Source organism: Zalophus californianus, chromosome 17 (assembly GCF_009762305.2).
Source record: "Zalophus californianus isolate mZalCal1 chromosome 17, mZalCal1.pri.v2, whole genome shotgun sequence".
Classification (NCBI taxonomy): domain Eukaryota; kingdom Metazoa; phylum Chordata; class Mammalia; order Carnivora; family Otariidae; genus Zalophus; species Zalophus californianus.
The window spans coordinates 18,108,902-18,120,679 of record NC_045611.1 but is presented as its reverse complement, the minus strand read 5'-3'; the positions used below and the strand labels follow the sequence as shown (position 1 = coordinate 18,120,679).

Sequence of the window (11,778 nt, the reverse complement as noted above, 5' to 3'; positions counted from 1 at the left end):
GGCTACTTGCTGTGGACCAGGGGGTTACCTAGGAAGAGGAGAGATGGGGGGGGCCTGGCCTGGGCATGGCTACTCTAGGAAGATCTGACTCAACATCCGCCATGCCAGAAGTCAGAGTCCCAAGTGGGGAGGGAGACTCCCGAGAGCCTCTCCTTTGCTTTGAAAGGACAGACAAGAATACACAAGAGGACAGAGCATGGGGTCTTTATTGGATTGAGATGGGGAGAGGGCCTGTGGTAGGCTTAGTTGTAGGCTGTGACCCGGTTGATCCAGGTGCTGAACTTACTAACCCGAGTGTATATGGCAGGCTGGCGCACGTTGCAGTTGCTGGTACCCCATGAGACGATGCCAATAAGCACCCATGTGTTCCCTTTCTGGCAGACGAGAGGGCCTCCGGAGTCTCCCTGAGGGAGGGAGAGGAGAGTAGTCAGCGTGGGGATGAGGGGGTGCCACAGGGCGGTGCAGAGGACAGAACAGGGGGCTGATGCTCACCTGGCATGAGGAGGCCCCTGCGCCGCCCGCACAGATCATGGAGTCAGTGATGCGTGAGCCCCAGTACTTCCTGCACTGATTCACGGTGACCAGAGGCAGAGCCACCTGCTGTAAGCGTGCTGGGGTCGTACTGCCTGGGGGCCAGAAGGAGATGGTTAGGCCCTGCATGACTGCTTCCCACCCTGGCCCTCTCACCCAGATCTTTGGCCCAAGTTCCTACCCCCGCCTCTGAGGCGTCCCCAGCCAGTGGTGGCGCACTTGAGGCCCGCAGGCAGCGCCTCATCTGGGGAAGCCAGGCAGACTGGTGAGATGCGTTTTGTGTACTGGGCAGGGGAGGCAAGCTTCAGTAGTGTCAGGTCATTGTTTAGGGTGGTGGGGTTCCAGGAAGGGTGCGTGATGGCCTGTGGAACCAGGAAGGGGTCAGGTAGGATGGTGGTGGGCATAGGCCCCCCAGGGTTGATGGTTGCTTAGGGGGCTAGCCTAGGGCATGCCCTGAATTCCTCATCCCCAGAGCTCCCCGCCCCCCCGCCCCGTCCACTCTTCCTTTCCATGTCTGTAGCCTAGATACTCACCTTTGAGATGGACAGGACCTGCAAAGGCTCAGCTTTGGATGATCGGTCGTACTCGCCCAGGACAACAACGTGGCGGCCAGGGCTGCAGTGAGAGTGGGGTTGGGCAGCCGCACGGAGAGCAGAGTGACAAGAGAGGGGCATCCGGGGGAAGGAGGTGGGGAGAGGTGGGCTCAGGGGCAGGTAGAGTGGGAGTACTCACCTGACATTGCAGTGGGCAGCAGTGACCACCCAGGACTGGCTGATGAGGGAACCCCCACAGAAGTGGAAGCCACTTCTGTCCTGGAGTCACGGGTCAGAAGTAGGGGTGGGTTCAGGCTGCACCTAGGCATGAAGCACCTGGTACCCTGTCCCCACCCCTGGGGTGCATGTACCTGCAGGGACACCTGCCAGGGCCAGGAGCCCGGCACTGCATTCTCTCCGTTGACAATCCTCTGGCTGAAGCTCAGTACCGGCTTGATGGCAGGAATGCCACAGCCTAGGCAATGGGCGGGCTGGTGAGGACCTGCCTCCTACACCCCCACAACCCCCCCCATCTCTCCCCACCTCCTCCTGGGTCCAAATTGAGAGGGCTCATCACTACCCCTTCTCACCCTGAGCATCTCTAGGTATCTTGGTTACCTATGTCCCCAAATTCTGTCTGTTTCTCTAACATCTCTCTCCATCCTTACTTCCCATTGTTCCCCAACTTCACCCCCACCCTCCAACTCAGGCCATTTTTCTCCCTGACCCCTGGGATAATCTCTTCCCTGGCTTCGCCACCTGCTCCAGCCTCAACAGCCAGAGGCTTCTCCCTAAACTACACGTCCAACCTTCACTTCTCAGCTTTGGCTCCTAGCTCTGGCCTGATCTGTCCCATTTGTGAGACCCGTCCCTGCCCACCTCTTACCCCCACCCCCCCAACCCTGGCACATCCTTTTTCCTTTACCCACTCTGTTCACCTGGTTCCCTTCCAGCCAGTCCAGCTCCTTCCCCGAGCCCCTGGGCAGGAAGCCTGGGCTCGTATTAGGAGCCAGGTTGTTTTAGGGCTGGTCATCAGGGCTAGTCCAGGCCCACTCACCCCAGGAGGAGCCGAGGAGGACCAAGCTAAGGGTCAGACTGAGCAGCAGCATTGTGGCAGGCATGAGGTTGAGAGCTGGACCTGCTTTTATGGTTCTCCTTGTCCTTGGGCAAAAGTCCCAGGCCTGAGGCCAAACCAGCTGTGTGGGCTCAGCCCCCTCCCATGCTCTGGTCAGGAGGAGGGTCTCTAGGCCAAGGTCCTGGACCCAGGCCTGGACTTCATCAGATAGAGCCCAGGTGTGGGGCTCTCACCTCCACCCCCCAAAGCCTGGTCTCTGATTGGCTCCCTGAACCACTTCACATCCCAGGTGTTGAGTGCTGAGTAGCTAGGGCTTACGGTTAAGTTAGGTCTGTGTGGACTACCTGGTGGCTGGGATCAGGGAAGTTTCTCAGGGCTGTCAGGGGCACCAGACAAGAGGCCTGCTCAGCACCCAGGGGTGTTCCTGATGGGTGGAGGGCCAGGGCCATGTGGTCAGGACAGGGGTTCTGGCAGGTCACAGATCTAACAGCATCTCAGTGATTTCTCACCAACTTGGAACAGGAGTCAGTTTGCCCAAAGGGATGGTGACTCTCCCACCAGCACATAGTGCGTTTGGACCCAGACCTTCATCTGGTTCCGAAGCCCACATTCTTATTGATGAGATGACACCTGGGAGGGGCCTGGCACACAAGAGGGTAAGGTGTGAGCCCTTGGTGACTGGCTGACCCTGTATGTAAGTTATGGGTGCAACGGTGACAGCCATCAAATCTCTGACAGCCTCCAGGTCTTGGGGCTCCCGTGGGCAAGCTCTCGGTGTCCACAGCCCATCTGAGGAAGAGAAGACAGCCCTGTGTGCAAACCTGCAATGGGTAAGTTGGCTGGGTTCCTAGAAGTGTGGGGGGTGCCAACTGACTCCAAACTTCAGTCAAAAAAAATAAGATGCGCTAATGGTTGAACAGAAGGGTAGAAATGTGATCAAGCAAACAATAGTAACTAAAGTAGATTGTGGGTATATAGGTGTTCAATGCAATTCTTTCAACTTCTATGTTTAAAAATCTTCATAATAAAATACTGGGGGGAAAAGCACAACCAGGGGCGCAGGGAAGTCCAGCTCAGAGTAGACCCTCCCCAGGGGTTGGGCAGACTAACAGTTCTGAGGCTCCAGTGGAGTCAGCCGTTCTGAGGGCAGAATGCTCCTGCCAGCACGTGGCACCTAGGCTGGCCTCAGTGGGTGCTCAGCAATGGTTTGCTGGATAAATGTGTCATGTCATCTCTCTCTGCATTAGCCCTGTGATGCCTGTCAGCCCAGCAAACTTGGGAGGTCGTTCCCCCGCCTCCCTTCACGGCTCAGCACATGCAAGTAGAAGCCCTGTTTGGTGTTAGCACCTCAGGGTGTGCCTGGTCATGGGAGCGGTTGCACAGATAAAGGTGTTGCAGGGGTGAGGAGTGTTCTCTGAGAACTTGCCCTTGGAGTCAGGGAGCAGCTCCTCTGTCAGCATTGAGGGCTAACTCTGTGGGGTCCATGGGGGCCTCCTTGACAGAGGTGTGGGCTTTGCCATGGGACACTGATGAGCCAGGTAAAGGCTCTAGGTGGGGGCAGTGCGTGGGGCCTTGTGGGTTTTACAACAGTCCCCAGTGGACTAGAGGGCAAGAGCAAGGTACTGGAGTGGTAGGGGGACCTCTGGTGTAGAGAGTCAGGAGGGGGCTTTCCACCTTGAGCCGCAATGCTTGCCAGGACTGGGGTTCTGGAGGAGTAGATGCCTAAGGCGATGGGTAAAGGGCACCTCTTAGGCCAGGCCCTGGAGCCATGCAGGGAGTGGCCCCTGCAGGTGTACATTAGCTACAGAGTCCTGATGGCTGCTTGTCCCCCCTCCACCCAGGAACAACACAGCCATCTGTTTAGGTGTTTTGGTTTTTTAAAGATTTTATTTATTTGACAGAGAGAGGCACAGCGAGAGAGGGGAACACAAGCAGGGGGATTGGGAGAGGGAGAAGCAGGCTTCCCGCAGAGAAGGGAGCCCGATGCGGGGCTCGATCCCAGGATCCTGGGATCATGACCTGAGCTGAAGGCCGATGCTTAACCGACTGGGCCACCCAGGCTCCCTGTTTAGGTGTTTTGTATTTCCTGGGTTTATTCCCCCTTGTTCCAAGCCCTAAGCATCATCCTACTTCACTCCACCTCCATGGCCTGCACGGTTTCCTCCAGCAGCTCCAGGGTCAGAGGCTTCACTGTCTGGGACAGGACAGCTGTGGTCCCAGGGGCAAAGCGGTAGTGGCTGGGCCTGGGAGAGGGGAGGGACGGCCTCTCAACTTGGGCCCATCATGTGGCCCATCCTCTTCTTGCAGCCCCCATCTCCCCTGCTACTGCCCCATCCTCCCCAGCAGTCCCCCATCTCCCATGCTCCCACCTCTCTATGGGCTTTGTGGGTGAGCTTAATGTTCTCAGAAGCTTGGCGCCGGTCCGCATTATCACACATGCATCCACACTGCCCCCAGAGCCCAGGTCACCCAGGATCCCTGCAGTGATAGCTTCCACTAGCAGCTCCTGCGCGGCCTCCAGCTGTGATGATATGTGTGCGTGAGGCCTGATGGACCCTTCCGGTATCATCTTCAGGCTACAGCCTAGAGGTTTTGTTCATCTCAAAGCCCACATTATTTACCATTTGCTCATACCCAGACTCTTCTGTTTCCCTATACCCCCATCAACCCCAAGCTCCCTTGCCCTGGTCTCTGCCTCCCTGTCTTCACAGACGCTGTGTTCCCAGTGCCCCATCTTCACAAACTTCTCTTGAGTCACTTAAACTTGTGGTTCTGCTTCCAGTGCTGTCCACCCAACCAATGTGGTCTTGGTCCCCAATCTACTGGCTCACTGCTTTTTCCCTTTTGGGCCTTAGGTACCTCTGAAGCAACACATGTCATCCACTTTCATCCCACCCCAAACAAAATCCAGACTCCAGACCCCACTTGCCCGTTCCCTCCTCCCTCAACTTCAAAGGGTCCTGAGCTTTGACTTCTCCAGGCCGTCCAAACTTTGGCACTGACTGTCGTCTGCTGGAATAGCGCTTCTTCACTCTGACTCCACTGGCCCCTCAGTCTCCACTCAGTCGTCACCTCCAAGAAGCCTTCCCTGACCTCTAGACTAGGCCAGGATACCTCACCTTTGTGTTACCAGAGCTCCCGCGTGCCCTACCCATCAATGAACGCGTAGTGGGGGACAGGTGTTGCTCACCCTCATGTTTGGCTGGAACCGATCCTCCAGTACCGCCAGGGCGGCGTCCTGGCCGGAACCTGCAAGTAGGAGGGGCATCTGAGGTCAGTCGTGGCCACCCGGCCGCGGGACGAACGTGAGGCCCGGGTCGCAGGCCCGGGATTCGTGGGGAAGGGGCGGAAGCGCTCACCCAGGGCTGTGAAGGGCAGACGGCTGTAGGAGCCGTGAGGGTGCACGCTGTAGAGCTGCGGTCCCGTCAAGTCTACTCCGCCCACTATCAGCGACGCGCCCACGTGGCCCCGGTACCTTTTCATGGAATGGGCGTGGTCAGCCCCAAGCCCTGGGCTTCAGGTCCCGCCCCTGCGTGACACCGCCCTCGGACCCGAGCCCCGCCCGTTCCTGTGGTCTGGCGCCCCGGTACTAACATTGCTCCTTCCTGTTGCCCAGTTCCTCTTAGGTCGGCCTTTTCCGGTCTCCGGGGCTCTCGCAGCCCCGCCCTTCCTCCTGTCCTTCCTCCAGTCCCACCTCCTCTCAGTCCCGCCCTCCCTACAGCGGCCCCTCCTCAGGGTCATCTCAGCCCCGCCCCAGCACCGGAAGAGCGTCTGGCGCAGAACGCGCGTGACGGTAGCCACGCGAGGCTCCCGGCCCGTGGACAAGGCGTGTAGCTCCATGTTGGACGCCGCCAGCCGCGTGGTCATTTCGGCGTCCGCGGCTACTCCAGCCCCACAGCAGCTGAGAACGAAGAGGGGGGGCCGGTGTGGGCGGGGCTAAGACCTGCGGGGACCGGGGATGGGAACGAGGGGCAGTTCTTGAGTGAGGAAAACAGGTTGGGGATTTCTCACTAGATTTTGGGGGCGATGAAGTGGATCTTCTCGCAGTTCTTGTCCATCACAACCGAATCGCTAGTGGCCCGCGTATCCGCGCCCAGGATGACCCCATCCTGGGGAGGGAGAGTGGCCGCTGGCTCAATGCCTATCCGATCCCCCAGCAATCCCCTCTAAACCCTCCAGTCCCAAGTCCCTGCTCACTCGGAACACAAGGCCCGCGATGGTAGTGCCGGTTCTGTGTGCCTGAGGGATCCGGAGCCCTGGGAGGACTCGTTCTAAGGATGCATTTCTGGAAACGGAGTGGAGTGGCCCAGGTTGGGGTTCCTCTTCTGGGACCCCATCCGTCACATCCTCCAGCTCACCTCTTAGGGGTGGGAGCCTGGGAACCCAAATCGCCCAGCACACGCTGCCGCCCCTCCGGCCCCCCTGGAATAAAGGCCCTGGGGCTTCCACTCCCAGAAGCCCTCGTGGAGAACATAGTAGCACCGCTCCGAAACAACCACCACCCCCATCACCTCTGGCAGTTCTCGAAGGAGAAGCCTCTTCGGGGCTCTAACGTTGGCTTCAGCATCTCAAGGTGGGCAGGGTGGTCCCGGAGTTGGGGGTCTTCGTGCGACCAGAGCGCAGCAAGAAGGGCCAAAGCTGGGTGCTCAGTCAGGCACCCCCTAGCCCTTCTGACGCGTCTGGCTTTCGGTTTCACCTTTCCTCAGAGCGTGGCTGGCCCCCTTCTGCAGCTTCTCTTTCACTTTCACCTTCACCTCTAGTCCTGGGCAGCTTGGCAAAGGGGAGATGTTCTTGCCTGGCTTTCCATCCTGCTCCCTAGTCCTCTGAACAGAGGGACAAATGCCTCCGTCTGGCCATTGTTTAGCAGCTCCTCCCCCTTCCAGCCTGAGCCCCTAGCTTTTCCTATCAGTATCCCAACTCTAACCTCAAGTCCCTCAGCCCTAAGGCTGCCACACTGGCCGGGTTTCTGTTACTTGCCTCCCAACAGCATCAAGCATGGCTGCCTTTTGTCCTTTGCACCCTCTTTCTTTCAGCTCTTTTGTTGCCTTTGCCTCCTCCCTGAAACCTGAAACACCAAAGCTCAGTCCTCCACCGTGGTGACCGCTCCTTCCAGCTTCCCTGTCTCAGGTGCTGTCTTCCCTCTCACAAGAGGGATGCTGTGGGGCTGTCCATCTAGTGGCCTGGAGGCTTGCCTCTGCCCATGGCCAAGCCTTAGTTCTCCTCCCAAATGACCCTTTATCTGTCCACATCTTTCTCCTAACTACCGCTTTAGTCTCAGCTAGCATCCTCTCTCCCCTGGATACTGCACTGCCCTCCCTGGCTTCCCCCAAGCTTCCTGCCCCTCAGCCCCCACCCCAGGCCACCCTTTACCTTGCAGAGAGGCGACTCTTTCTAGATTGCAAATCTGGTCACACTCTTTCCATGGTTAACCCCTTCAGCAACTGCATATTGCTCCTAGGCTCAAACCCAAGTCTTTATAGCAGCCCACATTACCCTTCTTATCCATCCCATCTGATCTCAGAATAGGCACCACCTCCTCTGGGAAGCCTTCCCTGACCCACAAGACTCAGCCCCTTGGTGCTCCCTAAACTTTTCTCTCAGACCACTTGGCTCCATTAATTAAATCTTCGTTAGAGAAATGATCTGATTAGTGGCTATTTCTCCCCCAGATTTTAAACTCTTGTGCTCTGTCACCCACTTAGCACTCAAAAGGCCCTGTCTAGGGGGGCACCTGGGTGGCTCAGTCGGTTGAACGTCTGACTCGTGATTTTGGCTCAGGTCATGATCTCATGGTTTGTGGGGTTGAGCCCTGTGGTGGGCTCTGTGCTCAGCGGGGAGTCTGCTTGAGATCCTCTCCCTCTCCTTTGCCCCGCCCCCCCAAACCTTAAAAAAAAAAAAAGGCCCTGTCTAGTGGTGGGATCCACCTGCCCTTTGGGGAGTGGGCAGGGGACAGCTCACCTCTTCCCTGCCCTGCACCCTTGGCTCCAAGTGCCCCCATCCCACAGCTGTGTGTGCAGCTACCTCCAGTCCCCCATCCCCAGAGCAGAGGCAGCCTACATAAACAGGTCAACCAGGAGAGTGGGAAGCTCTCAGGGTTCCATCTTCAATCCCAGGCTTCACAAAGTCCATCCTGCCCTTACCTTCCACAAAGTACCAGGCCTGTGGCTGCTACTCAGCAAAGCCTGGTGTGTGGACACTAGTGCCTCCTCCTCAACCCACAGGACACATGTCAAAGCTTAGAGAGCAAAAGAAGGTCTTTATTCGGGGGACAGAGGCCCTGGGCTGGCAGCTGGGGGTTCAGGGGTGCTACGTCGGTAGGTACCCAGCAGGATGGCATTGATGTGCTCCAGAGTCTGGTTGCTGAAGACCATGTTGAGGTGCTCTGTCCCGTGCAGAGGCAGCAGGTGCACAGGCTGTGGCTGGCGGCTCTGCCAGTGGGCACAGAGCTCAGTGCTGCGTGTGGCCACAGTGTCATCACCGTCCTCATAGAGCACCCCCACGGGGTCTGTGTAGGGGAAGTCGTGGTCAAAGATGTAGGTGCGGGGTGTGGGCAGGCCCACGCCATACAGACAGTATACTTCCACGCCGGGTGCTGGGAGTCCTGCCAGTAGGTCACGTGACTGGAGCCACATGTACCAGCCTTCCTCAAAGTGCACATCTGCAAAGAAGCGCTGGAAGTCACGACCTGTGTAGTTGATGCTGGGCGTGGAAATGAACACATGGTCTTCAGGCCATGCCTCGCTGGAGGGAAACATCCAGGGGGAGGTCGTTGTTATACGCTGTTCCTCTCTCAGCTTGATGCTGGACATGATCGGGATACCCTGGTTGTCACCTGTGAACACAAAGCCAGGTAGGTCAGGGAACCTGGCCACCTCTGGCCCACACCTTGCCTCCCAGCCCAAGCTCAGCTGGATGCTCAATCTTGTCCCTGCCCAGTTCCAACGCTGACTCCAAGCCACAAACTTGGAGCAGGCCTGGCATTCAATAGGTGTTCAATGTGTGCTTACTAAATGAGAGGCCCTGGTGGCACGTCTGCGGGGCAGAGCTGTAGAGCCTCAAAAGGAGGGAGAAGTTGGTTTCCTGAAGATGGGTGTGTATGTGTGTAGATGGGAGGAGGGTGCTGGTTGTTCTCCCTCAGCCAAGTGTCTGTTGGCCCCTGTGGCCTGGGGCTACACAGGGGTCAGAGCTATGTTCTTGGGAAGGATGAAATTAGACTGTCTGTGTTTGGCCTTTATTGATGGAGTCTGATGGAGTCTTTCCCTCAGCAGATCGTGAGCTACTGGGGGAGTCTGATGAGTCTTCCCCTCAGCAGATCGTGAGCTACTAGGGGAAGGTCGAGTCTGGCTGTGCCCAGCATACAGTTAGTACTCATATAGTTAGGAGCTGTGCCACTTCTCAGGAAGGGCAGAGGGGCTTCTAGGGTCTGGCCCTGGCTTTGGCAGATCTGTCCTCAGTAGGCAGATCCCTGGAAAACGGGCTCCTGGAAGCAGAAGGCCGCTGAAAGCTGAGTGGGCAGGCCCTGAGATCACAAGGAACAGACCTAGGTCTATGCGTCAGATTGCTGGGTTCACGTCCTCTCTGTTTACTTTCCTTTTGTCACCGAAACACCAGATCACTGAAACAGACTTCTGGCAGGAGCTACCAGGCCAGGCCGGGCTCACTGCTCTCAAGGGGCCAGTGACAGGGGCCATGCCTCAGGGGTGGTAAATAGCACTGTCAGCCTGGCCTTGTGAGCAGAAGCAGGAGTGAGGGCAGGCCCACGGTCAGTTTCATCCCCCTCCACCCCAGGCCCCTCAATGACATGGGTGGTCTGAGGCCCTCTCACCTGAGGCCAAGACCAGCATGGGCTTGATGGAGCCCCCCCAGGGAGCCCCAAGAGAGATGAATCCATCGACGAAGCGGTCTTTCCAGGCCTGGGGCTGGCGCAGCAAGAAATAGAGCAAGTGTAGGGAACCAAGGCTGTGACCAATGAGGAAGACAGGCTTCCCGTAGGCAGCATGCATCTCCTCCACCAGCCCGGCGAGCTTCCGGTAGTATTCCTCCTGCTGGCCTGCAGCAGGGTGGATGGGGTCAGGGCAGTGGGGGGGTCAGGGCCCACCTGCCCCAAGCCCACTATCAGCAGAGACACTCACTGGGCTCCAGCCGCCAGTCGTAGGGGGCGGCCCGCACCGTCTCGTCCCGCACATACCCATTGTTGACCAGGTTCTGCACCAGTGTGTGCATGTAACCTGTGGGGAAGGCAGCAGCACTGGAGGCTCTGGTCACAGCTCCTGTGGGCCGGCCACGGCTGCAGCCCACCCTTTCCCCAATAAACACACCTGCCAGCTTGTTGTTGTCCAGGTACTCAACAGAGTAGGTCTTCCCAAAGCCGGGGACACGGATCTGTACACCAGGGGCATTGGACACACGCCCAGAGCTGCGGTTGTAGACAACCCTGGGGGCAGTGGGACATTCAGCAGGCCAGCAGCCAAGGCGCCGAGCGTGGGGGCCGGGGCAGAGGGGATGGCCTGTACCTGGTGTTATCAATCCAGCAGTCCACTCCAAGGGGTAGGAACATATTGAGATCCAGCCAGATGGTGAAGAAGTCCTCTGTCTTGCGGTAGCACATCCAGTTCACCACATCTGGTTTATCCAGCTTGGCTTCCAGCTGATTCCCCAGGCAGCCAGGCACTGTGGGCGCTAGCCTTCATTCTGAATTCCTTGGATTCCTCCCTCGCCCTGCCCCCCATGCCTGTTCCCCCACCTCTCGCTTTGTGACCAGCTCCGCCCCTCCATCTCCCACACCCTCAACATCCAGGAACTAAGGACTTGATCCTTTCTATAAACAGGATCCCACCCCATCCCCCCAGCAGCCCAGGGCCCAGGTTCTCCTCAGGCAGGGAAGGTGCAGGGGCCAAGGCCACTGACCCCTGTCCACAAAAGGCAAACACCTGGCCTGGCTCTCTATTCATGCCGAAGTCCAAGGTGAGAACAAACAGGTATGGGGGAGTGGGGGCTGGGCCTAGGAGGAGGAGGGCAGGCCTTGATGGGCCTCTTCTGTTTTCCTGGGCTGGACATCTTGTCCTTGCTGGGATGGGGGCTGAGTGGCTGCAGCTGACCACAGCTTGTAATGCCCAGGCCAAGCCCTCAGGCACACCCGCCCCCAACTCCACCCGCCTAGGGTAGACAGCTCAGAGACACAGGAACAGTGTGGTGGGGGAAGGGGTTCATTTCTCTGCAGGAGAAGCCTTTGGACCCTCAAACAGAGAGGCAGGTATCAGGGCGAATGCAGGGGCAGAAGGGCCTTGGCAGGGTCTGCTACCAGGGGGCTGGGGCCCAGGCTCCCCGAGGTTTGGCCTGGTGCATCAGGGGCCTGACGGGGGCTTACCGAGGATGACGGGCCGTGTGTGGTTACTGAGCTCAGCCTTGGGCGTGGTGTGCGGGGGGAAGAGCACATTGAAAAGCCAGAAGGGGGAGGCAGGGGGGAGCAGCAGCCCGAGCAGCAGCAGCCCCCAAGGCCATGGGGAGCCCGGCAGCCCCATTCCAGCCCTAGTGCCTATTGCCCCCTGAAGCAGTCCTGGGCTGGCCTTATCTGGAGTGGTGGTGGGAGGGGCCCTAAGGCCAGTGGGAGGGACAGCCTGGCCAATGGGGGTGGCCAGA

At 58.4% G+C, this 11,778-nt stretch overlaps 3 protein-coding genes across 6 annotated transcripts; all 3 read right to left on the bottom strand.

Annotated features, from left to right (window-relative positions):
- Positions 1 to 102: 102 nt before the first annotated feature.
- CTRL (chymotrypsin like) lies at positions 103 to 2,362 on the bottom strand. 3 transcript variants are annotated; one of them, XM_027619226.2, is made up of 7 exons: positions 2,122 to 2,362; positions 1,436 to 1,539; positions 1,264 to 1,343; positions 1,065 to 1,146; positions 713 to 893; positions 493 to 626; positions 103 to 404 (listed from the first exon to the last, which is right to left on the bottom strand). In XM_027619226.2, the coding sequence occupies exons 1-7, from the start codon at positions 2,183 to 2,185 to the stop codon at positions 243 to 245; spliced, it is 807 nt and encodes a 268-aa protein (XP_027475027.1). In that variant the 5' UTR covers positions 2,186 to 2,362; the 3' UTR covers positions 103 to 242. The 3 variants fall into 3 exon arrangements, with proteins under 3 accessions (XP_027475027.1, XP_027475026.1, XP_027475028.1); XM_027619225.2 differs by having other exon boundaries at positions 103 to 626; XM_027619227.1 differs by having other exon boundaries at positions 103 to 626; positions 1,065 to 1,343; positions 2,003 to 2,127.
- A 1,857-nt stretch (positions 2,363 to 4,219) lies between these two features.
- Positions 4,220 to 6,848, bottom strand: PSMB10 (proteasome 20S subunit beta 10). Of its 2 annotated transcripts, XM_027619229.1 has the most exons (8): positions 6,651 to 6,846; positions 6,337 to 6,424; positions 6,151 to 6,248; positions 5,900 to 6,040; positions 5,499 to 5,614; positions 5,330 to 5,388; positions 4,509 to 4,660; positions 4,220 to 4,382 (listed from the first exon to the last, which is right to left on the bottom strand). In XM_027619229.1, the coding sequence occupies exons 1-8, from the start codon at positions 6,704 to 6,706 to the stop codon at positions 4,271 to 4,273; spliced, it is 822 nt and encodes a 273-aa protein (XP_027475030.1). In that variant the 5' UTR covers positions 6,707 to 6,846; the 3' UTR covers positions 4,220 to 4,270. The 2 variants fall into 2 exon arrangements, with proteins under 2 accessions (XP_027475030.1, XP_027475031.1); XM_027619230.2 differs by lacking the exon at positions 4,509 to 4,660 and having other exon boundaries at positions 6,651 to 6,848.
- A 1,529-nt stretch (positions 6,849 to 8,377) lies between these two features.
- On the bottom strand, positions 8,378 to 11,749 carry LCAT (lecithin-cholesterol acyltransferase). The gene is made up of 6 exons (XM_027619221.1): positions 11,507 to 11,749; positions 10,653 to 10,809; positions 10,458 to 10,573; positions 10,272 to 10,367; positions 9,965 to 10,189; positions 8,378 to 8,971 (listed from the first exon to the last, which is right to left on the bottom strand). Exons 1-6 carry the CDS (start codon positions 11,658 to 11,660, stop codon positions 8,397 to 8,399), a joined length of 1,323 nt encoding a protein of 440 aa, XP_027475022.1. The 5' UTR covers positions 11,661 to 11,749; the 3' UTR covers positions 8,378 to 8,396.
- Between the last annotated feature and the right edge of the window lie 29 nt (positions 11,750 to 11,778).

What these genes read in the sequence shown, in the direction of transcription:
- CTRL (XM_027619225.2), bottom strand. Translation starts at nt 2,185, where the DNA reads ATGCCTGCCACAATGCTGCTGCTCAGTCTGACCCTTAGCTTGGTCCTC. An exon ending in AGGTCCTGTCCATCTCAAAG is followed by an intron (nt 894 to 1,064) that starts GTGAGTATCTAG and finishes CTGGTTCCACAG; the next exon opens with GCCATCACGCACCCTTCCTG. An exon ending in GGGACGCCTCAGAGGCGGGG is followed by an intron (nt 627 to 712) that starts GTAGGAACTTGG and finishes TCTGGCCCCCAG; the next exon opens with GCAGTACGACCCCAGCACGC.
- PSMB10 (XM_027619229.1), bottom strand. Translation starts at nt 6,706, where the DNA reads ATGCTGAAGCCAACGTTAGAGCCCCGAAGAGGCTTCTCCTTCGAGAAC. An exon ending in TCTGCCCTTCACAGCCCTGG is followed by an intron (nt 5,389 to 5,498) that starts GTGAGCGCTTCC and finishes TCCTACTTGCAG; the next exon opens with GTTCCGGCCAGGACGCCGCC. An exon ending in GGTTCCAGCCAAACATGAGG is followed by an intron (nt 4,661 to 5,329) that starts GTGAGCAACACC and finishes ATATCATCACAG; the next exon opens with CTGGAGGCCGCGCAGGAGCT.
- LCAT (XM_027619221.1), bottom strand. Translation starts at nt 11,660, where the DNA reads ATGGGGCTGCCGGGCTCCCCATGGCCTTGGGGGCTGCTGCTGCTCGGG. An exon ending in CACACGGCCCGTCATCCTCG is followed by an intron (nt 10,810 to 11,506) that starts GTAAGCCCCCGT and finishes TAGCGCCCACAG; the next exon opens with TGCCTGGCTGCCTGGGGAAT. An exon ending in CATGCTGGTCTTGGCCTCAG is followed by an intron (nt 8,972 to 9,964) that starts GTGAGAGGGCCT and finishes TTGTGTTCACAG; the next exon opens with GTGACAACCAGGGTATCCCG.